Source organism: Equus quagga, chromosome 9 (genome assembly GCF_021613505.1).
Source record: "Equus quagga isolate Etosha38 chromosome 9, UCLA_HA_Equagga_1.0, whole genome shotgun sequence".
NCBI lineage: Eukaryota > Metazoa > Chordata > Mammalia > Perissodactyla > Equidae > Equus > Equus quagga.
The window spans coordinates 63,287,765-63,312,003 of NC_060275.1; the positions used below are offsets into that span (position 1 = coordinate 63,287,765).

At 40.6% G+C, this 24,239-nt stretch overlaps 1 protein-coding gene across 18 annotated transcripts in view; it reads left to right on the forward strand.

Moving 5' to 3' along the window:
* Positions 1-24,239, forward strand: part of EPB41L3 (erythrocyte membrane protein band 4.1 like 3) — a 227,431-nt gene that overhangs the window by 166,010 nt on the left and 37,182 nt on the right. For all 18 annotated transcript variants that reach the window (XM_046671837.1, XM_046671827.1, XM_046671824.1 and 15 more), the window contains 5 exons: positions 11,889-11,993; positions 13,184-13,226; positions 18,593-18,668; positions 20,711-20,929; positions 21,289-21,376. In XM_046671837.1, the coding sequence (XP_046527793.1) occupies positions 11,889-11,993; positions 13,184-13,226; positions 18,593-18,668; positions 20,711-20,929; positions 21,289-21,376 (531 nt within the window). The remainder of the gene's footprint in view (positions 1-11,888; positions 11,994-13,183; positions 13,227-18,592; positions 18,669-20,710; positions 20,930-21,288; positions 21,377-24,239) is intronic.

Here is a 24,239-nt window from a genome sequence, read left to right on the forward strand (position 1 = left end):
TCTTTACCGAACTTCAGCATTAGAAACCCTAAATTTATTGGGCTCCTTATCCAAAGGGCCTACTAAGCACCACCAGCATTTATTGGGTATTGGTTCCCATGAGCTAGACAGTATGCCTTCCTGGGTTTTTCTTATATAATGCAGCAATCCTGTGAGAGTACCAACATTATTTCCATTTTATAGTGAAGGCGGTGAGGCTCAGAAAGGCTAATAGCTTGTTTGACCTCTCAAAGCCAGCTAGTTGTAGAACCAGGGTCCAGCCTCGGGGCTGTCTGATAACACCTCATTTAGAGTAGAATGGTGGGAAAACGAACTTGAAAGGTAGGAATATCCATTTTAAAATGTTTAAATAATTCTTGATGAATTCTATCTCTAGATAATTGAGACATGAAAATAAATCACTGTTTTGTTTAAAAACTTGTCATGACCAGGAAATAGTTCTATATTCATATTTTAACAGTACATTTCAGGTTATTGCTAACTCAGCTGCGCAAGCATGTGGCAGCATAATTGATCGACTGTTAATGTTTGAAAGAACTGTCATGGTTTCCTGAAAAACTGATTGCTCATGAATTTAAAGAAAGAACTAGCAAGATATGTAACATCTAGACAGAAGAAATTTCATCTCTGCCTCTCATGTCAACCCTCTGTGAATGTGCTGCCCGGATCACATCTGGGGTTAGTCCCAGTGCAGGAAGCCCTGCCCCCGTGGGCATGGATTCTGCAGTAGTGATGTGATGTGGAGAACGGACTTCCTACTGTGCTTATTAAACTCGGCATTGGGAAAGTACACTTGAGACAGAAAGCCCAAAAAGGAGGGAGATGCACATAGGGCAGCTGGTGCCATAAATGGCTTCTTAGGCCTCTCAGTCTCAGATTTCTCTAAAGGGTTTATGGACTGTTGTCACAGACTAGACACCATCATCTTAACCCACAGTCTCTGGGTATTTTCCAAGTGCAGATTAAAAAAAAAATCCACTCTCCACTTAAGTTTCAGGGCAGACAGTGTAGAATGTTTTTCCATCAAGAATCCAACAGAGAAAAAGGAAAACCTCTGTGACTTCCACAGAGTCCAGGTGTCTGATTTGGGCCTAGAGAGTTTGTTGGGCTCTTGAGATGCGCCTAAACTGCACGTAAGTTGTGGTGCAGTCATTTAGAAATAAAGAGAATTCCAGCTGACGTTTAGAAGTGAGGAAAATGGAAATGCATTCAGTGTGGAAAATGTAATTAGGGAAGGAAGCATGAAAAAAAATGATGGCGTTTTGCTTCAAGATTATTCCAAGATAATGTGAGGAGAAATTCTTTAAATTCACACCAGTAGCACTTATTAGGCACATATATTGATTGCCTTCTGTATTTAGGATACTGTATCGGGCATTAAAAAGGTTAACAGTTTCCTGTTCTCAGGGAGCAGAAATACAGGTTCATGAAGTACAACAATACTTGGAAGAATATAATTTCCAAAAGAAAATCAGTGGTCTGTTTGAGGAAGATATGTGATAGAAAGAATAAAGTATTTCCAATGTTGACCACCGCCAGATTTCAAGGGTCTCAAAGTGTCGATTTTCCTGGAAGTTCTCAATATGATACACATTTCCTTGTATTAACACGAGTGGCTTAAGCCCGTCCAAGAGGGTGTCAGTGTGACGGTCTAAGGAAATGCACACCTGAGCGCCTTGGGTGAGCGTGCCCTCCTCCTGGGCCTTCTCAGAGGGGGCTGCTGACTCCCCAGTTCTCGGGCAGGAGGCTCGCTCTGCATTGCCGTCTTCACCGTTGTGCAGCTTCCGATAGACAGCAACTGTAACTCCTCTTCTAAGCTAGAAGGTGGTATTTCCCTTTACAGGTTTCTCTCATTTCAGCCCTCAGCCTTTGCGAGACTGAAGAAAGAAGGAAATGCTGCTTAAGTCTCCTGCTGAGATTCAGTGCAGTTTGTGCTGCCTGCTTTTGCTCTCAGTGTCGAGCATGGATTAAGAAGTGATTTCCCGGGACTTGGGCGTCGAGGCAGTGCTCTTTTCAGAGAACGTGTTGCCGGGTGTGACTAGCTTGGGTCAGCTGTGGATCCTGAGCACTCCTCACTCTGTCCTCCCTGGGGCAGCGCCCCTCCCAGTCGCCTCCCTAACCACTAGGGAAGGTGTCAGTGCTTCTGCTCTATTATGAGAGAGGGATGGGGTCGGCCCGGTGGCACAGCAGTTAAGTTCACATGTTCCGCTTTGGCGGCCTGGGGTTCGCCTGTTTGGATCCCGGGTGCGGACGTGGCATCACTCAGAAAGCCATGCTGTGATAGGCGTCCCACATATAAAGTAGAGGAAGGTGGGCAGGGATGTTAGCTCAGGGCCAGTCTTCCTCAGCAAAAAGAGGAGGATTGGCAGCAGTTAGCTCAGGGCTAATCTTGCTCAAAAAAAGGGAATCACAACATTTATTAACCTACCCGGGGTCATTCTTTAGTAATGTAGCAGGTTCTTGAGTAGAAGTCTGTATTTTAGCTCTACAAAGGGAAAATGCCACCCCTTAAAAAAAAAACTAGAGCCAGCCCTGATGACCTAGTGGTTAAGTTTGGCACACACTGCTTCGGCAGCCCAGGTTTGGTTCCCCGGCACGGGACCTTCACCGCTCATCTGTCAGTCGCCATGCTGTGGTGGTGGCTCACATAGAAGAACCAGAAGGACTTACAACTAGAATATAGAAGCATACACTGGGGCTTTGGGGAGGGGGAGAAAAAGAGAGGAAGAGGCAACACCTGTTACCTCAGGGCGAATCTTTCCCAGCAAAAAACCCTCAAAAACATTTCTATTTTGTATATTCATGGCTTGAAATGCAAGTTAGTTTTGGTTTCTTTATTTTACAGTTTGGTGATTTATCATTTCTTATATTTTATTTCAGCATTTGGCTGGTTTATCATTTCTTCAGAACTTACATTTCTTAAGAAAATTTGTTGGAAAGATGTCTTAAGATTTTAAGGATGTGTGTGTATGTAAGTAAATTTTATCATAGTGCAGCTATGAGTTTTGGTACCAGAGGCCTAAAAGAAACTGGTTTGGGCCTAAACTTAAAAAGAAAGAATATATAACTGAAAAGTTATATATTTCCTCAAAAAAAGAAAAATTGCTTTAGAGTCCTCATATTTAGGCATTTTTAAGTTATAAACAGAATTTAACTTAAAGTGTACCTTTCAGCCGTGCCTGCATGAATAGCCTAGGGACCTTGAAAACATGCAGATGCCTTGGCCCGACTTTGGAAATTCTGGTTTATTTGACCTGAGGTGGGTTCCTGGGCATTGGCCGTTTTTAAAATACTCTTAGGATCCGTTGTTGAAAACCACTAGTTTAAAATATTGCTTCTGTGACATTGGTTATGATATGCTACTGAGAGAAATTTTTTGTGAAGTTTCATCAGGTTACCTTTTTATTCTCTTAATGCTATTTGACCAAAATGGAGCTCCGTAACAGATACCTACAGGAGGCAGGATGCCGCTGGGAATGTCGTCATAGCTGGTAGGGCTGTAAGGTAAGTACACAGAGACACAGATGCGATCTAGGGCAGAATATGGAAAGAGCCCTCTTGGTGCTGTAAAGCGCAGTAATGTCCAAAGGAGAGAGACATCACATGTGGCTGGGAGGACAGGAAATGTTTTCAGGAAGTGGCACTGGAGAAGCGTCCTAAAGGGTGAGACTTGACAGGCCCTAGGCAAGGTGGAGCGTTTGGGGACATGTGGGTAACACCTCTAGTGGACTGAACCCCTCAAGCCTGTGGAAGTCCCTGAGTTCCCAGTGATCATATCAGACAGAAATGGGTGGCTTTTGGATCATCCTGAAGAGCCAACTCATTATCTTGAGATTGGGGGAAGGGAAAGGAGTGAGCGTTGATCCCGACTGTCATCATCAAGCTCATCAAGCTGTGTCACTGGATAAACACAATTCTGGCAGAGAAGTGCCTCTTCATAGGCACACTCCAACTGATAACTAGAGGAGGAATGGGTAGGATTCGAAGATTGCCATCTTGCAACCTCGTGTTAATGGATCTAGGACAATGACCGTCAGTGATTGTTTATACCACAAAAAAGGCAAGAGTCACTTTATGCTTCCTGATGAAATTACCCAGCGTTGCTTAGGGGAAACAGTGACATCAGAATCTGACCAAGCTTCTAGGTTTAACTCCCAGTTTATGGGAAATACAAGGGACAGAGGAACAGAGTCAGTTACACCATGGAGATGCAAACAGCAAAGTCTAGACTGAGGGAACCCTACAGGCAATGACCTGCTCTCTTAGACAGATTGATTTCAAGGAGAAAACCAATACACATGGAGAATTCGCAGCCTAAGATGGACTAAAAAGATACGTCAGCCAGTTGCAGTCTGTGGACTTACCACACAAACTGAAAAAGAAAAAAAGAATCTTTGAAACAATTGGAGAAATTGAAGTACTGACTAGATACTTGGTGATATTAAGAACTGCTTGCTAATTTTGTTTAGATGTGATAAAGATATTGACATTACATTCTTTAAGAGTAGAGTTAGGTAGTAAGACATAATGGGGGTAAAATTATTTGCTGAGATGCTTCAAGATAACCAGGGGGAGGGTGAGTTGAGTGGAACCATAGATGGGCCAAGGTTGTGGTCCTCAGAAGGCATCTGTGGAGACAGTGATGAGTGATCTGGGTTTCATTATACTATTCTCTCTACTTTTGTTTGTGTTTAAAATTTTCTGTACTAAAGCATTTTGAAACTGGTTTTTAAAAATTGCTCCTCTAAGTAGGCAAATAAAAATTTTAATGCAGACTTCCCAGGTGATGCTGGTTGATGAGCCATACATTGAGAACCAGTGTTGTACAAACATTGTAAAAATCTTGAATGCCCTTTGACTTGCAGGAAGTTTCGTTAATGCTGCAGAAAAGCTTATTTCATGTGCTATATTTGAGTGGTGATGATGGACGTATCCTCTTGAATTTTTGCTCAAAGAAAGCCTCCGGACCTTAGCGAATACGTTATTCCCCTTGTTTGTAACGTGGGTGTGCAGTGCTGCTCCTCAGCAATTGCTTTGAGCTACCGCCCAGCTGGTGTTCGTTACCGGATCATCTTGGCGTAGGTCACAGGCATTTTGGACTCGAGGTTCCTGGGTGTGTGTACGTGGGATGGAGGTGGATGACTGCCTATCCTACAATGATTTTACCTTTATCGTTGGTATGTGTTGTGATTAAAGATTTTTAATTTTCTAAGATGTTTACTCTTAATAATTTTTTTCATTCACTCATGATAGAAGTAAAATCATTTGGAGTTTAACTTTATTAACCTTTTTAAGTATTTATTAAATTATTAACAATTTAAAATACATTAAATATTTTTGTTTCTTTTTAATTAATAGACTTTTTTTTTTTTTTGGTGAAGATGGTTGGCTTTGAGCTAATGTCTGTTGCCAGTCTTCCTCTTTTTGCTTGAGGAAGATCGTCCCTGGGCTAACATCTGTGCCAGTCTTCCTCTATTTTCTGTGTGGGATGCAACACAGCATGGCTTGATGAACCGTGTGTAGGTCCACGCTCGGGATCTGAACCCCTGAACCCTGAGCTGCCGAAGCAGAGCGCACAAATTTAACCAGTCTATTAAGAGGCCACCAGACTGGCCCCTTAGTAGGCTTCTTTAGAGCAGTTTTAAGTTTACAGGAAATTGAGCAGAAAGTACAGAGAGTTCTCATATTACCCCTCACACGCCCTTCTCCCCTCTTCCCTCTTTCCATATTTTTAACATTTTACATTACTATGCTACATTTGTTAGAATTGATGAACCAATATTCACACATTATTATTAACTAAAATCCATAGTTTGCATTAGGGATCACTCTCGGTGTTGTACATTCTGTGGGTTCGGACAAATGTATATGACCTGTATCCATCATTATAATATCATAGAGAGTATTTTCACCCTTAAAAATCCTCTGTGCTCCGCCTTTTCATCTCTGTCTCCCCCAAGCCCTGGCAGCCTGTGACCTTTTCACTGTCTCCATAGTTTTGCCTTTTCCAGGACATCACATAGCTGGCGTCCCACAGTGTGCAGCCTTTTCAGACTGGCTTCTGTCACGTAGTAACGTGCATTTGAGTCTCCTCCGTGTCTTTGCATGGCTTGATAGCTCATTTCTTTTTAGTGCTGAATAACATTCCACTGTCCAGATTGTGACACAGTTTATTTACCCATTCACCTACTGAAGGACATCTTGGTTGCTTCCAAATTTTGGCAGTGTCGAATAAAGCTGCTATTAGCATCCATGTGCGCGTTTTTTGTGGACATAAATTTTCAACTCCTTCGTGTAAATGCCAAGGAACGTGTTGGCTGGATCATGTAAGAAGAGTGTGTTTAGTTTTGTACAAAACTACCAGACTGTCTTCCAGAGTGGCTGCACCGTTTAGCGTTTCCACCAACGAGGAGTGAAGTTCCTGCTGCTCCACACCCTTGTTAGCATGGGCTGGTGTCTGTGTTGTGAATTTTAGCCATTCTGATAGGTGTGTAGTGGTATCTCGTTGTTTTAATTTGAAATTGTCTAATGACGTGTGATGTGAACATCTTTTCACATGCTTGACATCTGCATATCTTCTTTGGTGAGGTATCTGTTCAGATCTTTTGCCCATTTTTTAATTTGGTTTTCTTATTTTGAATTTTGAGAGTTCTTTGTGTACTGTGGATGCCAGTTCTTTATCAGATATTTGGTGTTTGCAAATGTTTTCTCCCAGTCTATGGCTTGTCTTTCCATTCTCTCAAAGTTTTTCCCTTTTGACACATTTCTCCTAACACCCAACAATTTCATGGATCAGTTTGGAAAATTTTAAAATTAAAGAAAAATTAAGATAGTTAAGAATGAAAGTTGTTTACATTGCTTGGGGATGTACCAATCTCAGGATAGATAAAGTCTTTCAGATTCTTGGGCTGTAATGTTTCTGTTTACTCTGTTAGAAACAGAAATCCAATTTTTTGGTTGAAGGAAGAGGGCACTCCATCGTTGGTTTGTTGCTCTAGGAAAGGAGGAGGGCACGCCACCGTTGGTTTGTTGCTCTAGGAGATCAGAACCAGCTTTCTTGGGTGTTCAGGTGATGGTACTGAATGCTTCCATGAGCTCAAAGGCCTGAGTCAGAGACATGACTAAACAACTCACAAGACAGCAGACAAGACTAAGAACTGTTACTCTTCTCTGCTGAGGTAAACCATCCACTGATTTGGAATATTTCTCTCAGAGTTGTTTTAATCTGTTCGATTCTTAACTCTTTATGGCTGTATATAAACACAGCCACTGACAGTAAGGTATCTAGAATTGACCACTTATTGAATATCATGTCTTTGAGAACCAGGTATTTAACATAAAGTCTCTAAAAGTTCCAGTCTGATTGTTGAGCTTTGGTCTTTTACCTAAATTTAGATCTATTTACCTAAAGATACACACAGATATCAACAAGTAGAAATAAGTAACTTGAAAAGCTAAATAATGTGCTAGAATAAAAAACCATCTGAGTTAGAAGACTCAGGACTTTCTAGGAGCTGGCAGTGATTGCAGAGGGATCTCTTCCAGGGCTGGAAAATAGTCTCAGCTCCGTGTCCCGTCCCACCTCCATCCATTGGCAGTGTCTTTCTCATCACGGGGTGAAGAGGTGCTGAAGCCACATCTGGGCTCCGTGGGGAGGCGTGCACTACAGCATTACACATTACGTATGCGTGTGTGTGATAGACATTACGTATGTGTGTATGTGATTACACATTAGTAATTTTGCCATGAGCAAAGGGGGCCCCGTTACAGCCTTGAGCCCGTGATCGCCTTGCTCCATACAGTCTTAAATCCTCACTCAGGGATGAGAAAATGAAGCCCAAATAATTTAAAAGACTTTTCCAGTGTCATCCAGCTGGTGGCTGTGGTGATGTTGAGCAGGTGGGGATTTCATTGTTTCCATATATCCATCTATAGTATATTCTAGACAACTGATCTTGGTTCTTAGGACCAAAAAAGAAATCTCCAGTGTGAAGAATGGCCCACTATGTAATTGTCTTAAGGACTGTTTATAGTGTTCACAATATATTTGAAATATTTAGTAAGAAAAAATCTGGTCTATTCAAGAGAGAGTTATGAGTCATTAATAGAAATCAGAATGTGAGAAGCCAGAAAACTAAGAGCCAGTTAGTATAGTGGTCTCTGCTTGAGCTACTCCACGCCAGCTGTTAGACAGAAGGACACAGCAGCCAGAAGACAGCTGGTGAAAACAACACCCAAGGCAGCCTGCGGCATAGTCCCAAACAGTTCCTCCACTGAGGGGCTGGCTGTGGCCTGCTGGATTGAAGGATATAGGAGGCTTTGTGAAGAAAAGTGTTTATTTGTATTTGTTTTGTTTTTTATTTTCGCTCATTGAGAAAGTACTTGGCCAGACACTGATGTGTATTTGTGTGGGTTGTGTAAATATTATGATCTAGCTAAAGGTACTAGGTAGTAAGCAGGTAATTGATATCTAAAGAAAGAGCAGGACATGTTAATACTAAAGCCGTGTGTTAGCACCACAAGGGGCTGTATACATGCTCCTGCAGCAAAAATGTATGAGTTCTATGTTACGTATCCTGCCATTTGGCAGTTACTTGAGCTATAACAGCTGACGTTTGTGGAATGCTTGACATATGCCATCACTGGATAGGTTTGAATACTTTGTTTTATTTTAATGTCATCCATTGCAAAGAATTAGGTGATATCATACCCATTTTACAGAGGGAAAAACAGAGAGGCTCACTTAGCTGCAAGGGACATAGTGAAGATTCAAACCCAGGTTTATCTGCTAAAGCCACTGCACACAGCCATTACGTGATACTGCCTCTCTCGTCTTAACTTCTCTGAACCCCTCTGTTCCTGTCTGTAAACTGAAGATAACATCAGTAGAAGCACTGGAAGAACCAATTTTTTTTAAAACTTTATCATTTGTTAAGCATTATTTAGAAATAACATGCTATTATTTATATGCAAAAGATGTAAACCATAGAGCAGCATTTCCTTGTCACACCATTTATTCATATCCATTGAGCAATGTTATTATGTAGCTTTGCTAACATGTAATTTATTTTCATACATTAAACTTTTTTTAAATACATGGTTGATTTAGCTAGCTGCAATTCAGCTTTACTTCTCTATTGTATATTGATCTTTTTTCCTAAACCGTCATGCTTTCGAGGACTGAGTGATTAATCTCCAATCTGATTATGGTTGCACAGTAATACAACCCACTTACAAGTCTTGCAAATACTTACTATTTTGATATGCACAATGCTTATCAGTTTTTCATATTTCTCATTATTATTATTAAATTTTAAAGACAAATAGGCTTAATATATTAGATATGAAGTGTTGGTACTACACAAACAGAAATTAGTTTAGCTTAATTGTTGCCAGTTAAAGCGTCTCACTCAGGCCACCTTGAGAGACCTTTGAGGGATCGGAGAACGCAGTAAATTCAGTTGATGGATTTTTTTCCCCGGAAGACTACCTTTTTCCTTCTCCTAATCACTGTTTTATGGCCAAAAATATAGCACATACATCTGTAACTTACATTTATAAATGATAACTAAATCTTTAAACTTAATGAACATTTTGTTCTGTTTAATAGGATGGATTTTCTCTAAAAGAAATTAAGAGAAAGTTGAACACTATAATACAAAACTAAAATTGGTGGGAAAAATAAACTAATGTAGCTAGTTTAACTGGCTTTATAAAGTGATCTGCAGCTGAATTTCTAGGTGAGGACTGGTATAGAGCGTTTTAAGGGGATGTCTAAGACAAGGAATAGGATTAGTTCTTCCCAGGCTCAGAATCTGATAATGTGGGCAATTGAGTTTGGGCCTTCTGAAACATGGCTTGTGTTGGTCCTTTAATATTCCTTTCACTGTCAGGATATTATATTTCACAAGATATGTGAGGCTTCCAAGCACCATATCATTTCCCCAGCTACTTCTGTTGGTTTAGGTCTGCTTTATTGAGCCTTTTTACTAGTTAACATGGAGATGGCCAAGTGTTCATGCTTGAGTATCGCTTATTGAACAGTTACAGCGAGCAATATTTTATTTTTTTAATTTATTTTATTTTTTTATTAAGGTTATGAAAGTTAACATCCTTGTGAAATTACAGTTGTACATTATTATTAGTCATGTTGTAGGTACACCACTTCACCCCTAGTGCCCTCCCCCCACCCCCCTTTCCCCTGGCAACCACCGATCAGTTCTCTTTGTCCATATGTTAACTACCACCTATGAGTGGAGTCATGCCAAGTTCGTCTTTCTCTGTCTGGCTTATTTCACTCAACATAATACTCTCAAGGTCTATCCATGTTGTTGTGAATGGGGCAACTTTGTCCTTTTTTATGGCTGAGTAGTATTCCATTGTATAAATATACCACAACTTCTTTATCCAATCATCAGTTGCTGGGCACTTAGGTTGGTTCCATGACTTGGCTATTGTGAATAATGCTGCAATGAAGATAGGGGTGCATAGAGCTTCTGAAATTGCTGATTTCAGGTTCTTAGGATATATACCCAGTAGTGGGATGGCTGGGTCATAAGGTATTTCTATTCTTAACTTTTTGAGGAATCTCCATACTGTTTTCCATAGTGGCTGCACCAGTTTGCATTCCCACCAACAGTGTATGAGGGTTCCCTTTTCTCCACAGCCTCTCCAACATTTGTCACTCTTGGTTTTGGATATTTTTGCCATTCTAACAGGTATAAGGTGATATCTTAGTGTAGTTTTGATTTGCATTTCCCTGATGATTAGTGATGATGAGCACCTTTTCATGTGTCTATTGGCCATCCGTATATCTTCTTTGGAGAAATGTCTGTTCATGTCCCCTGCCCATTTCGTAATTGGGTTATTTGATTTTTTTATTGTTGAGTTGTGTGAGTTCTTTGTATATTATGGAGATTAACCCTTTGTCGGGTAAATAACTTGTGAATATTTTTTCCCACTTAGTGGGCTGTTTTTTTGTTTCAATCCTGTTTTCCCTTGCCTTGAAGAAGCTCTTTAGCCTGATGAAGTCCCATTTGTTTATCCTTTCTATTGTTTCCCTTATGTGAGGGGTTATGGTGTCCGAAAAAATTCTTTTGAAGCTGATGTCAAAGAGTGTGCTGCCGATATTCTCTTCTAGCAGACTTACTGTTTCAGGCCTAATCTTTAGGTCTTTGATCCATTTTGAGTTTATTTTAGTAAATGGTGAAAAAGAATGGTTGATTTTCATTCTTTTACATGTGGCTGTCCAGTTTTCCCAGAACCATTTGTTGAAGAGACTTTCTTTCCTCCATTGTATGCCCTCAGCTCCTTTGTCAAAGATTAGCTGTCCATAGATGTGTGGTTTTATTTCTGGGCTTTCAATTCTGTTCCATTGATCTATGCGTCTGTTTTTGTACCAGTACCATTGCTGTTTTGATTACTGTGGCTTTGTAGTATGTTTTGAAGTCAGGGATTGTGATGCCTCCAGCCTTGTTCTTCTTTCTCAGGATTGCTTTAGCAATTCAGGGTCTTTTGGAGCAATATTTTATTTTATTTATTTATTTATTTTTAAGATTGGCACCTGAGCTAACAACTGTTGCCAATCTTTTTTCTGCTTTATCTCCCCAAATCCCCCCTCCTACATAGTTGTATATCTTAGTTGCAGTTGCTTCCACTTGTGGCACGTGGGATGCTGCCTCAATGTGGCCTGATGAGCGGCGCCATGTCCTTGCCCAGGATCTGAACCAACAAAACCCTGGGCTGCTGCAGCAGAGTGCACGAACTTAACCACTCAGCCACAGGGCCAGCCTGCAAGCAATATTTTAAATTTTGCCCATTTTTATTCATGGCAATTGATACAACTTTTTTGTGTGTGTTAAGTTGCTTTTCTGATTTGTTTTCCACAGAAACGCTCCAGAGGCCAAGTGCTGTTTGATAAAGTATGTGAACATCTGAACTTGCTAGAAAAAGACTACTTTGGGCTTACATATCGAGATGCTGAAAACCAGAAGGTGAGTGATTAAAAGCAGTACAAGGGGCCAGCCCAGTGGTGCAGTGGTTAAGTTCGCACGGTCCACTTTGGGGTCCCAGGGTTCACTAGTTCAGATCCCACGTGCGGACGTGACACCGCTTGGCAAGCCATGCTGTGGCAGGCATCCTACATATAAAGTGGAGGAAGATCGGCACAAGATGTGAGCTCAGGGCCAGTCTTCCTCAGCAAAAAGAGGAGGATTGGCAGCGGATGTTAGCTCAGGGCTTCTTCCTCAAAAAAAGAAAAAAAAAAAAGCAATACAAGATATTATGCTGTGAACTGCTCATTCCTGCAAGAAGGTAAACTAAAACTGATGGCAAAGTCATTTTCTCCACCTTCCCTCACACTCCACATTTACTACTCTGAGTCTCTAAATGCTGTTACTCACCTTGTCTCTGCATGAAGGAAATTGTTGACAACTTCTTTAATCTTCAATAACCTGAAAATAGTAAGTCACTGTTTGTTTTTCATGCCTGAGTTATTTATGGTTCCAGGAAAGCATTTTATTTGGTGCTTTTGGAGGATGATATATTTCAGTGGATGTGAGCCACTGAAAATCAAATGCATTGATACTTATATAGAAAACGTTCCCTGTCTGCTGTCCTATTCTTAATACATCTTATTGTGCTTTCCTGTTCTTGCCGAGTCAGAATATGAGATGGCTCATTTGCTGAGCTGACGCTTGTCTAGTCTGTCAGTAGGTGTTTAGTGTTCCGTGTCATACCCCTGTGGACCCTGACACCTGAGCGATGCAGTCTCTGCAGGGCTTTGTCTCATTAACCCCTGCAACCACTGTGTGAGACTGGATGGCTAGGACATCACTCTGTCAGGTTACGTGTGCCTTTAGTTTATTCTAGTAACTTGTGTGAACGTAGAATCCACCATCTTTTCCTCCTCTGTTTCTGTGCTAGCTTGAATCCCTGAAGGCAATGTAAAAGAAAAGAATTTTGTTAGGCATGAATGGTGCACACACACGTTTTCTCATGAGACCAGAGCCTGGGCCCTCGCAGGACCTGGTGAAGGGGCAGCAGACGTGGGGGAAGGACCCAGCTTGGAGGGCCTTGCAGCAGCCGCTCCCTCTCAGATATAGCAGTGCATGTCTCTCCCTGATCAACACTAAGTCGTTTTTATTCTTCTCTGATTCAAATGCATCTATCGTTTCCTTTTCAGAATTGGTTGGACCCTGCTAAGGAAATCAAAAAACAGATTCGAAGTAAGTTCTTTTGGGTTATTCTATATGGAGATGTGAAGATTCAGAGAGTAGGGTTGTCTGGATTGGTAGCCCATATCCTCATGGCTAGTGTGAATACAGTTTTTTGAAAGAGATTAAGATCTCAAATTTTGTCTTTGGCAGGTTGGTCTAGCTCAGATACCCATTTTTAATCATCACAACTTGGGAATAAAAGGACTATGGCATTTGACCTTCCCCCTGCCCGCACACAGACGTGAAATATGATTTAATCAAGGGGTGCTCCAGTTGACAATCATTTAAAAGTTCCAAACTTAATTATTAGCGTTATATTAAGCCTAACTGCCACAAAAGTGTAAAACTGGAGCTAAAAATAATAGTCGTTTAATAGTTTAGAAGTGGAATAACCACTCAGACTGAGGTGTACTGTCTGCTGACAGGCTCTTTTCTTGGTCCCTAAAGGCAAGTTAGGAAATGCATATTTCCTAACGGACAAAACAGTTGCATGAGCAACTCACAAAATTGAATTGAAGCAGCTAAGTACTAGACATGGTGCTAAATCTTACTAACAATTACCTGCAAGTTAAAGTGAGACATTTCTCACCCAGCAAAGATTTAAAAAGTTTAGTAATACCTTGCACTGGCAGTTACGTACACAACTGGTAGAAGTATAAATTGGTACAACCCTTTAAGAAGATACTTGGTGTCAGTATTTATTAAAATTTAAAAGGTTTTTATTCTTTGACCCCTAATTTTACTTGCAGAAATTTATCCAGTTTGTATAAGAGAAGAAAATGTGCGTGTATGTACATGTGTGAAAGTTCATTATAAGAGTATTTGCAATAGCAGAAAACTAGAAGCAACTGAAATATCTGTTTATAGAGAGATGGTTACATCACTCATGGACTAGCCATACCTTGAAACACTAGGCAGCTATTAAATACAAGGAGGTGGAATAAATATGTCTTTCCTCTCATTAGTGAGACAAACAGGTCATGTTGTTTTTAAAAAGTTATGCACGTACAGGTGTGTGGAAACTGTTGGCAGAGCACGAACAATGTCCACAGTAACCACCTCCAGCGGTGGCACTGCACTGTAGGGGCTGAGAGGGGGAACGTTTTAGTTTTGGCTTCAGCCCTTTCTGTAGCTCTTGCTTTTACCATAAACGTGGATAATCTGTATAGTTTTAACTAAATAGTTAATTTTTTTAAGTCATTCATTTTTTTATCAGTAAAATCTAGATTAATTTTCCTGAACAACTAATTCTAGTTAAAGAATAAATTTAAGACCAGTTTGTTAATAACATCATTCCCATTAAAGTTTTCAACAGTTTACTATTAAAAGAGAGAGCAGATCTTTCTATTGCCTTTGAATGTGCTGAGATATCAAAAGACATCAAGAACTAATATAATTAGTAGTGAGCAGTTTGAAATGGTTTAATACTAGATAATATCTCAAAAGAGGAAAAAAAGTCACTATATTTTGAGATATTAGAGAGTCTGCTGATTATACAACTAAAGCATCTTTCCCATATTTTTGAAAGAAATTTGGTGTATTCACTAACCAGAAACTTGATAATTAAGTAGTTTGATAGAAATAAATTGGGATTGAAATCACAGACAGCCACAGTTGTGATAAGTGAAAACGCCCCTTCCTTTGGCCCCGGAGAGCCCTAATACAAAGTAGAAGATGGTGAATATGTTCAGAGAATCTTTCCATGGAGTCATTGAAAGCAGATATACTGAGTATAGATCATAACATTTTGTGTGCATGAAGTTCTCTGTATTCATCTAATTGGTAAAATGCTGTTTTGTACTTGGGTGATTTATAATTGAAAAGCACTTTGAAAATATATTAAATGTTCAAGGATAAGTCATAATACTGTTACAAGAAAGACTGTATAGACAATTTTCTTGTCTGTTGTTAGTGGAATTCTTTTTTTTCCTGAACTTCCCATTTATGCTGTCTCCCAGCTTCCTAAGAGAAGAATGCTCAGGGGACGATCAGAGCATGGGATGTGAAGGATTATTTTTATCACGCTGATTGGCAGTGTTGTCACTACAACATACAGAAAACTGAGTCACAATCTTGCGGATAGGGTATAGGAGGAGACGAGGAAAATTGGAATCTTTTAAAAATGCAATTTGGTATTTTTATCTGTATTCCTTACTGTTTCCCATGCACCAAAATGTCCGCAAAGTGTACCTTCTACCAAGGCAGAGAAGTAGTATCACGCCTAATGTAATTATTGTATGTCACTCCTCGTCCTAAATATAAACAACAGGAGGATTGTTCTGTCCCTTTTAGGCTGCAGGCCCGTATGTCTCTGTAGAATGAGATCTTCAAGAGAATGACAGTCAAGCTGATAAACATCTTAAGTCACAAATATATGAGAAGTAGAAAATTGTGAAACTGAAGAGTTTGTGCTTATGAAAAAATTCTAATTGTAGTCATCTTTTATGCATACCAGATCTTAAAATTTCTAATACTGTATTTTATGATATATAGTAGTTTTTTGCTATAGATGGAGTATATATAGAAATTTTAAGATTTAGCAGGTATAGGAGAATAAAACTAGAATTTTTCATAAGAATGAGCTCTCTTCAGTTTCACAATTTTCTATTTATCATAAATTTGTGATTTAAAATCCTATATCAACATTACAGGAATATCGTTTTAATGCATTCAAGCTGTTTTGGTTCCCTTTTCTAAGGGGCCATCACCTGAGCAGATACAGGCTCGCAAGCCCGTTCTGTGCGATCGCATCCTCCTGGTTGATTTGTTTCGACCAGATTCTTTACAGGGATCTGTATTTGAGCTTTAATCTGCCTCTCTTGTTAATTTCAAGTTGTATGCCTTATTTAACTGGATGTTTTTTCTTGATTATGGTATAGATTGTAATTTCCTTAAACTTTCCCACCGTTGCAAAATAATGTCCTGTAAAACGCTGTGGTTATTTGGGTTGTAACTTTAGGAAAGTAGATTCCTTAGGATTAGTGATTTTCAAAGTGTGGTCCCATTGTGTTAGATCCACAAGGTGGTTTATTAAAACCATAGGTTCCTAGACCATATTCCAAATCTCTGGAATAAAAATCTCTGGGAGGGCTTTTAACAAGCAACTCAGATGCTTCTTAGGCCCAGTATAGTTTGAAACTCACTTTCCCAGAATGAGGATTTTTGTATTGAAATATCTTTCTTATACTTTTATTACTTCTTAGTTTCCAACTTAGCGTCTTTACCCTGAATTTATTATGAGATTGTTTAATTACATTGATAAACTAGTCATTAGATTCAAGGCATACTTTAAAGTGGATAAAAATTATAGAGGAGCAGTAAGTGCATTGCCCTTAACTAACCCGTTAGTTTTAATTACACTTGCTTGGGGGGAAGCCAGCGCTCACTGACGAACCTCGCCTTTGGCGAGCATTGGAGGGGCTCCATTTTAGCAGAAAGTCATAGGAATCAATAGGAAAGGAAAACCAAATCAGACTCTTTTTAGAATAACAAAGACTTTTTTTGAGAACAGTGGGGAAAATAATCACTAGAAGTGTATTTGATTGACAGATATTTTATGGCTTATAATTCTTAAAGCCCATGTTTCAGTAGTATTTTCTGAGCAGTTTAAAAATGATATTAAGTACCCAATAACACGTGACCCTATGCCAAGTCCTTTATAAGGCACCTCAGGTAGGCCCCTGCCATGTGGAACTTTTAAGTGTAATATGAATGGTGGTGTCAAGAATGAACTAGAATTGATAAATGCACTATGCCATTTATGACAGAAATATAGATAGCCTGTGCAGCTAAGTATTTGCCACATAGGCAAGGAAATAATGCAAAGAAAGGAGCTGGGAAGGACTTAGAGTACTGTGCCTTTTTTCTGAATGTCTGGGAAGGGCTCATGGAGAAAAGGGAGTTTCCGGAAGTCTATAATGGGGAGAAGAGAGCCTTTGGAAGTCTTAGGAGATGTTTGAAGCCTGATGGCTGGACCGTGAGGCCACAGAGGCACAGAGTGAAAGGAAGACCATGGCTGCGGGGTGCGGCACAGATGACAGGCTTCCAACACAGAAGCTGGGGAGACTGGGGGACTTTCTCAGCGGCCCATTCAGAATACAGGCAGGGCTACGCTGTGGTGCTTCAGCGTGGCTGCTGGGTGGAGGGAGCAAATATACATTGTCCCATAGAGGGCACACACAGACTCAGTAAACTGCTGCGTTCAAAGGCCAGAAGAAAAGCTCAAGATGAATACAAGTTAAAGGAGGGATCCTGTGGAGAGAGTCAAGGTAGAAAAGAAGAAAAGATTGTTTTTTCTTGTTTATAATGATAAAAACCATACACAATTACAGGTAGTATTAATAAAATGGAGAGCTTAGTAAGGCTTAATAATGTTTCAAGTGTCCGTGTGGACAGTCAGAGAGTAGGTGCCTGCTAGAGCAACTGTAAGTAGGTGCCACAGGATGAAGAATGGCAGCGTGTAAAGAGGACCCATCCTCATCATGGGCTAGTAAGGTGTGGATTTGATAATGCGCAGTAAATACATTCAAGTATCTCTCTATTCAGAAATTTCCCCAAGTAAAAAAAGAGTTTTCAGCAGCCCATAGAGCAGCTCACTTCTTAGTCACTCCAACAGACCTTTCCCATAAAATAAAACTATCTTGACATGTGTTGTAATGGGGTTTGACCTGTAATTACAAAGCAGAAAGGACAAAGGAGATGGGATATGTCTGTAAATGTTGGTATGTGAGCCATCTGGAACTTCATGGCAGTAGATCCAGTCGTTTCCAGGCTTGTCTGATTGAGGATTGAGAATTGTGTTGAGTATCCTTCACTTTTTTCCTCTCTGGGAAAGTGCGGAAGTTTGTCCCTGAGAAAGGGAGGAGGTTTAGTCAATTTCCTTGCTAGTTAGAAGCTCCAGGGGCCGACCCAGTGGCGCAGTGGTTAAGTTCGCATGTTCCGCTTCTCGGTGGCCTGGGGTTCACCAGTTCGTATCCCGGGTGCGGACATGGCACCACTTGGCACGCCGTGCTGTGGTAGGCGTCCCATGTATAAAGTGGAGGAAGATGAGCACGGATGTTAGCTCAGGGCCAGTCTTCCTCAGCAAAAAGAGGAGGATTGGCAGCAGTAAGCTCAGGGCTAATCTTTCTCAAAAAAAAAAACAAAACAAAAGAAGCTCCAGTAAAGGATTTGACTGGGGAGATGGTTAGAAACTAGATGAATTTTCAGCTTCTCTGTGGATTTCATTTAACGGAGACTTCCCTGTTTTCCATTAATGATCAAAAGTTGCCTGGGTGTTAGTACTTGGAGTTAAGACAGTTCTAGCTATTGATTAGAATAGTAAGTATAAAGGGATTTTCTAAGGTTTTATTCTAATTTTTCTCTTATGTCTGCAGATGGTGCTTGGCACTTTTCATTTAATGTGAAATTTTACCCGCCAGACCCTGCCCAGCTATCTGAAGATATCACCAGGTATTTGAAAGTTGGCTGTGAAAGAGGCAGGCATATTGGGAGAGTTGTGCTTCTCTTAAGTTCTCCAGAGAAGAGGTGTTGACATCTAGTAACCTTACGGTCATCCACCCTGAGATGGCACACAGAGGCAGCTGAACAAGAGCAAACCTCTGATGAGAAGATGGCCAGATCGTCTCTGTTCACAGCTGCGTCTTTGTTGCTAAGCTAATACTTCCCTCTGCCTGACCCTGGGGGGAAACATGCGGAATTGAGACGCTGTCAGCCGCCCTCCACAGCCAGATTTTATGGAATTCAGCCTTAAATGACACAACGATTCTCAGCACTCCTGCCTCAAAACTTAGAGTAAAAATGGGTCTTTGGAGACTTATACCTTTTATATAACCAATCTGATACGTGACAGCTATTTTAAAAAATCACGCACACGTGCGTGTGCACATAGAGATACACATAAACACATATCCATGTAAGAGTCTACTTTCCGTGCCCTACGTAGATTAATTCATGTTTGGGAAAGAAGACATTAAGAAAGGAATCGAAGAAAGTATTGTGGCGTGGTGACTGAGCTTTGAGCGTGAAGGATCTCGTTATGAAGCTGTCTTGGGGAGGATGTGTCCTCCCGGCTTCCCTGCCTTCTGCCCTAGGACGCGTGCCTCTCGCTGTGTCTGGTAGTAAGTTTATAGCCGGCCAGGGGATGTTGTGCACTGTGCGCTCAGTTTGCTGTGTAAGCCTCACATCCTTCTTGGGCAAGGCTTTTCAGAGTTTCAGTCACCTGCTGTGTTTAAAAGTAATTTCACCGGACATATTAGGAGAAGGGTAAAAAACTAGTCCCAGAGGATTACTTTTATATTTGCACTAAATCAAAATTTATAATTTCTTATTTAAAGATGCTTTTTAGTAATTTTGAAGAACTGTTTAATCGTGGCTAGTTTGTGGTTACAGAGCCTGTGTGCCTGGGTTTGCAGTTTAGTGCATGGTCCCTTTCACTCTCTTTGTGCAATGTTTGTAGAGCCTTTGAAATGGATAGGAATTTCTGTATCTGGATTACATAGAGTTTAACTATATCATGAGCTTAAAATCACATTTAGAGGGGACCTTAAGACTTCGTTTTAGTCCTCAGCTTCAACAGGTTAACAGTTCGTTTCTTGTATGAAAGGTACACGGAGTGTTTTGTTGCTGTGCCCGTGTGCTGGGCTGTGAAGGGTGTCAGTAAAGCTCTGCAGTGTGAGCACTTAGCGTGGAGTCTTCTGCAGCTCGAATTATCTCTGTGAATCTTAAGAACAAAAACGGAGCAGAAGTCAGCTATTAGTGGAGATATTTGTATGATATCTTGGCAAAATTATGAGAGAAATGTTGTATATTTCCCCAACTTAAAATTGTTTACTTATAGTGGTGAGATTCTCAGATTTTAAGGTAATAATTCTTCAAAATCAGTCTTCATATCAGTTGGATTCTAAGAAGTTATCTAAAAAAAAATGAGAACTTGAAACAGAAATGATTCATTATTATAGAGAGACCATCTCATCAGGCATGTGGGACATGGAGAGCAGAGTTTACAGTGGCATGGCTGTCATGTTACCTGACATTTGTCTTGTTCAAGCTGCCGAACCTTTCATCTGGATATCAAAATGAAGCTTCCTTACAGCTAGTTGGGACCTAATAATTATATTTAAGAGCACTGTTTTTATGTTCTAATTCCCCCAACAGGAGATTTTAGGGAGTGTGTTGGGGACTATTCATTTGACTTTAAACATTATTTTAAAAGATGTTAGAGGAATATGTTTTTAGATTTCTTTTACTCTACACTTTATTAATAAAACCCTGTTTTATAATGAACACTGACTTGTCTTTAGATACTCTTAAATATTGTATTTTGTAGCCAAGTATTTTCCCCTTATATCTAGACAAAATACAGATGCAAGAAACTTTGTCCTAGTGACACGATTTGACAGGGAGAAGTTGCACACAGCACAGTTTGTACTGAGTGGTCTCCTTTTCATGGATCCTCATGCTGGCTTTTTGCTTTGTCCTTTTGACTCCCGAAGGTACTACCTCTGCTTACAATTGCGAGATGACATCGTGTCTGGGAGGCTACCCTGCTCCTTTGTCACCCTCGCCCTGTTGGGCTCCTACACTGTCCAGTCAGAACTTGGAGACTATGACCCGGATGAATGTGGGAACGATTACATTAGTGAGTTCCGCTTTGCACCAAACCACACGAAAGAGCTGGAAGACAAAGTGATCGAGCTGCACAAGAGCCACAGGTTCGCGGCAGAGACCCTGGGAATGTTCCATTTAAGTTGTGCCTGGACGGCTGGGCATCCCTTGTACTACCCACTAGTCCAGGAGTGATTGGAGTGCATTATGGATGGGACTTAAGCAGAGTGGGGTTCAGTGCTTGGTACAGTTCTGGGATAGTTACATGCTCACTCAGAAGGGCTGTTTGTGATGTTTTCTTTAAAAGCTGTTTTCCTTTTTTGTCCTTTCCCCCCCTCAGAGCACCAGTGTGCTGGTGCCTCTATGGGGACTTGCTTAGTAGATAGTCAGGGAGCTCAGTGGGAAATGTCACAGCCCCACCAGGTGGAAGCAGAGCAGCCTTGTAACGCTTTTTCTTCCTTATCAGAGGAATGACGCCAGCAGAAGCAGAGATGCATTTCTTGGAAAATGCCAAAAAACTATCCATGTATGGGGTAGATTTACATCATGCCAAGGTATGCATTTTTTAAACTCCAAACTTCCTATTTAATTTTCTTTAGCTCAATGTTGCTATTGTTATAAGCTGGTGATTTTTACTTCCGTTCGTGTCAGCAAAAACTTTGGAGATTCAAGTCTATTTGCCTTTTAAGGGCTGCTCAGCGGTGGAACAAATGTAGCTCTCTGATGTTTTATTGGAGGGTTTGCTCTGCTTGGCTCAGACTCACGTTGCTCGTGGCCTCAGCCAACTGAAAGCCCACAGTGGGCAAAGCAGCCAATCGCCTGTTGATTCAATTAGAAATTTGTCTTCACAGGGTGAGCTCTTGGCCTGCTTCACCTTCCCCATGACAGTTGGATCTCCCACTTTGTGCCGATACATGCCCTTTGCTCCTACCAGTACCTCTCCCAGCCTTTTCTCTGAACATTTCCATCTTTATCCTCTCCTTCCTGTCCTGCCTATCTAAATTTGGCCGATTGTTCAAGACCCAATTGTCACATCTATTATGTGCCAACGACCGTTTAAGCCTCTGCTCTGGCCACCCACCAGGGACTCAGTACATTCACACAAAATTTAAATTCTTTCTCTAAAGTTAAGTACTCTGACAAATAACCAGGACTTTGAAATGAGATTGTTATTTTGAAGTTCAACTAAAATTAACCACCCAGGCTGAGGATTGCCTAGTTGCTTGGCAATCGGTGAAATGTTAAAGCTTTATGTTGGCTATACAGTTTTGGGAAGAAGGAAGTTGGAATTGAACTGTAGGAAGATTAAGGTTGTGAGGATACATAGAGCAGCTTTTACTCCGTGCTCTGCTTTTTCCAGAATCTCTGTATTTTTCAGCAGTGAGAGAATGAGCATATGGACTATGAGTCTATTATTTGAACAGCTGTGAATGAAAGTACCGTGGAAGCACAGGCAAACTTTGATGAAAACTTTTATCATCAAGACATACGACATTTGTTAGGATCTTTGGGATGGATTCTGGTACTTCAGCAGCATTAAAAAGATCAGTGTTTGAAGTCCAGGGTCATTTTCTTCTGATTTGGGCTGACAAGGTAACATCCCCCTGTATGGGAATGTGCATTTTCCTCCCAGCAGACAGCGCAGTCACCGGTTTCATGGTCTGGGACTCACAAGAACGGGCAGTTAATAGGCTTCCAGGCAAGCGAGTATATTACACAGTCAAGTGTGGGTCCGAGACGTGAAGAGAGTTTCGCTCTATGCAAGCAAACATCTCACCACGCTGAGGCCCCAGGGGTGGGAATCATGATCTGTAGGCTCTGTTGATGCCGCAAGGAGAGCTGCTCCCTGGTTGGCGTTTGGGGAGCACACTAATCCATAGTGAATTTGGATAAGAAAATGGTGGCCATCAAACAGATGCAGGTTCGATTGGTTCTGTCTGTGGATCATCTTCTGCGTCACAGACAGGATGAGTACTTCCTGAGCGTAGCAGCCTCTCCGGGACTCTGCTGGGGCTTATCCCAGGGAGGCTCTGGTACATTGAACACCAAACTCTGACATTTGTGTGGAATTAGAACAGCAGGCGTAGCTCTGTTTACTTGCCAGTTCAATATTATACTTTTTCACTTATTTTGCACTCAGATAATAAAGGTGTTTTATATTTTATGTCAGGTATAAGACAGGATGAAGATTTTAATTAAAAAGAAAATGAGGACGTGCACTAAGATTGTTTTTTCTCTTGGAATTTGTCCCTAGGTGGCTAGAAGATAAAGAGACAAGAAGGAGATAAAAGTAGCCTGAAAATTTGAGTGAATCAAAGTCTGTTTTTGAGTTACATTGCACACAATGATTCATTTACTGCCCAGGAAAAATAAGTAAATAAATGATTAGGGCTTATCTTTAGGGAAGTGCAACTCCGGATCTATCTGTGTTCCTATCAGGAAAAATAAAATCACTTACCATAGCTGTAATTACTGAATTAAAAAGCTGCTTTTTCATTCAGTAATGCGATTTGAAACTATGCCAATTAAAAACGAAAGAATTAAGGAAGTACAAATGCAGCCTGTTACAGGATTTCATCTGAATGTTAAGTGTGACAAATGATTCCGTTATGGACGCCATTTTCTCATGCAGCCACACTCCATCATTTCAAGAAGGAAATTTACTGAATTAAATTAGAGCTAATTTCCGGTTATAAATGAGATGCCTCTCTTCTGTTGATGGTATGGAAGACCCTGAGCATTCGGACCTATTTAGAAATTCTGAATTGTGATCTTGGATTCCACATCTCTGTGTAGAGAATAAATACCATATTAGATGAAGGTCCATTGTTTCGGAAAACATATTCTAAATGCTTTGTTTTTTTCTTAGGAAGACCATCTCTGCTTGTTTGTCACTTAATGTCAGTCTGAACAGGTTCTGTCAAGAGTCATTTATTTCATATAAGTTTCTAAAATGTAGATATAAATCCATCTCAGATATCCCATGGACAAAGTGATCATAAAGGATGGGCAAGTTTAAACAGTGATTTTAAATTAAGGGAGTAGTGCACTTATTTATTTTAATTTCTATAGACTGAGACCATCCAGGTCTTCCTTCAGTACTCTATGCTAAAGGGAGCATTAAATGTGTTTGTCGATAGGGAAACACACGTCTCCCACAAAAACTGCTGTTACAGCTTTCAAAACAAAAGATTTACCGGACTAACCTCAGTACTCTGGGCCGAGGCAGAAAACCTGATATCAAAAGTAGCGTTCTCTGTTGCTGTGTGATTAATGAAATGGAGATGCTCATCTAGTTTAAAACACCACGTACTCCTGACACTTTCTTCATTTCCCTTTCTTTCAACAAACGTGTAGTGGCTTAACACACACTGGTCAGGCATGATGCTGACCACCCGGTTGCAGAGATTGAGCAGA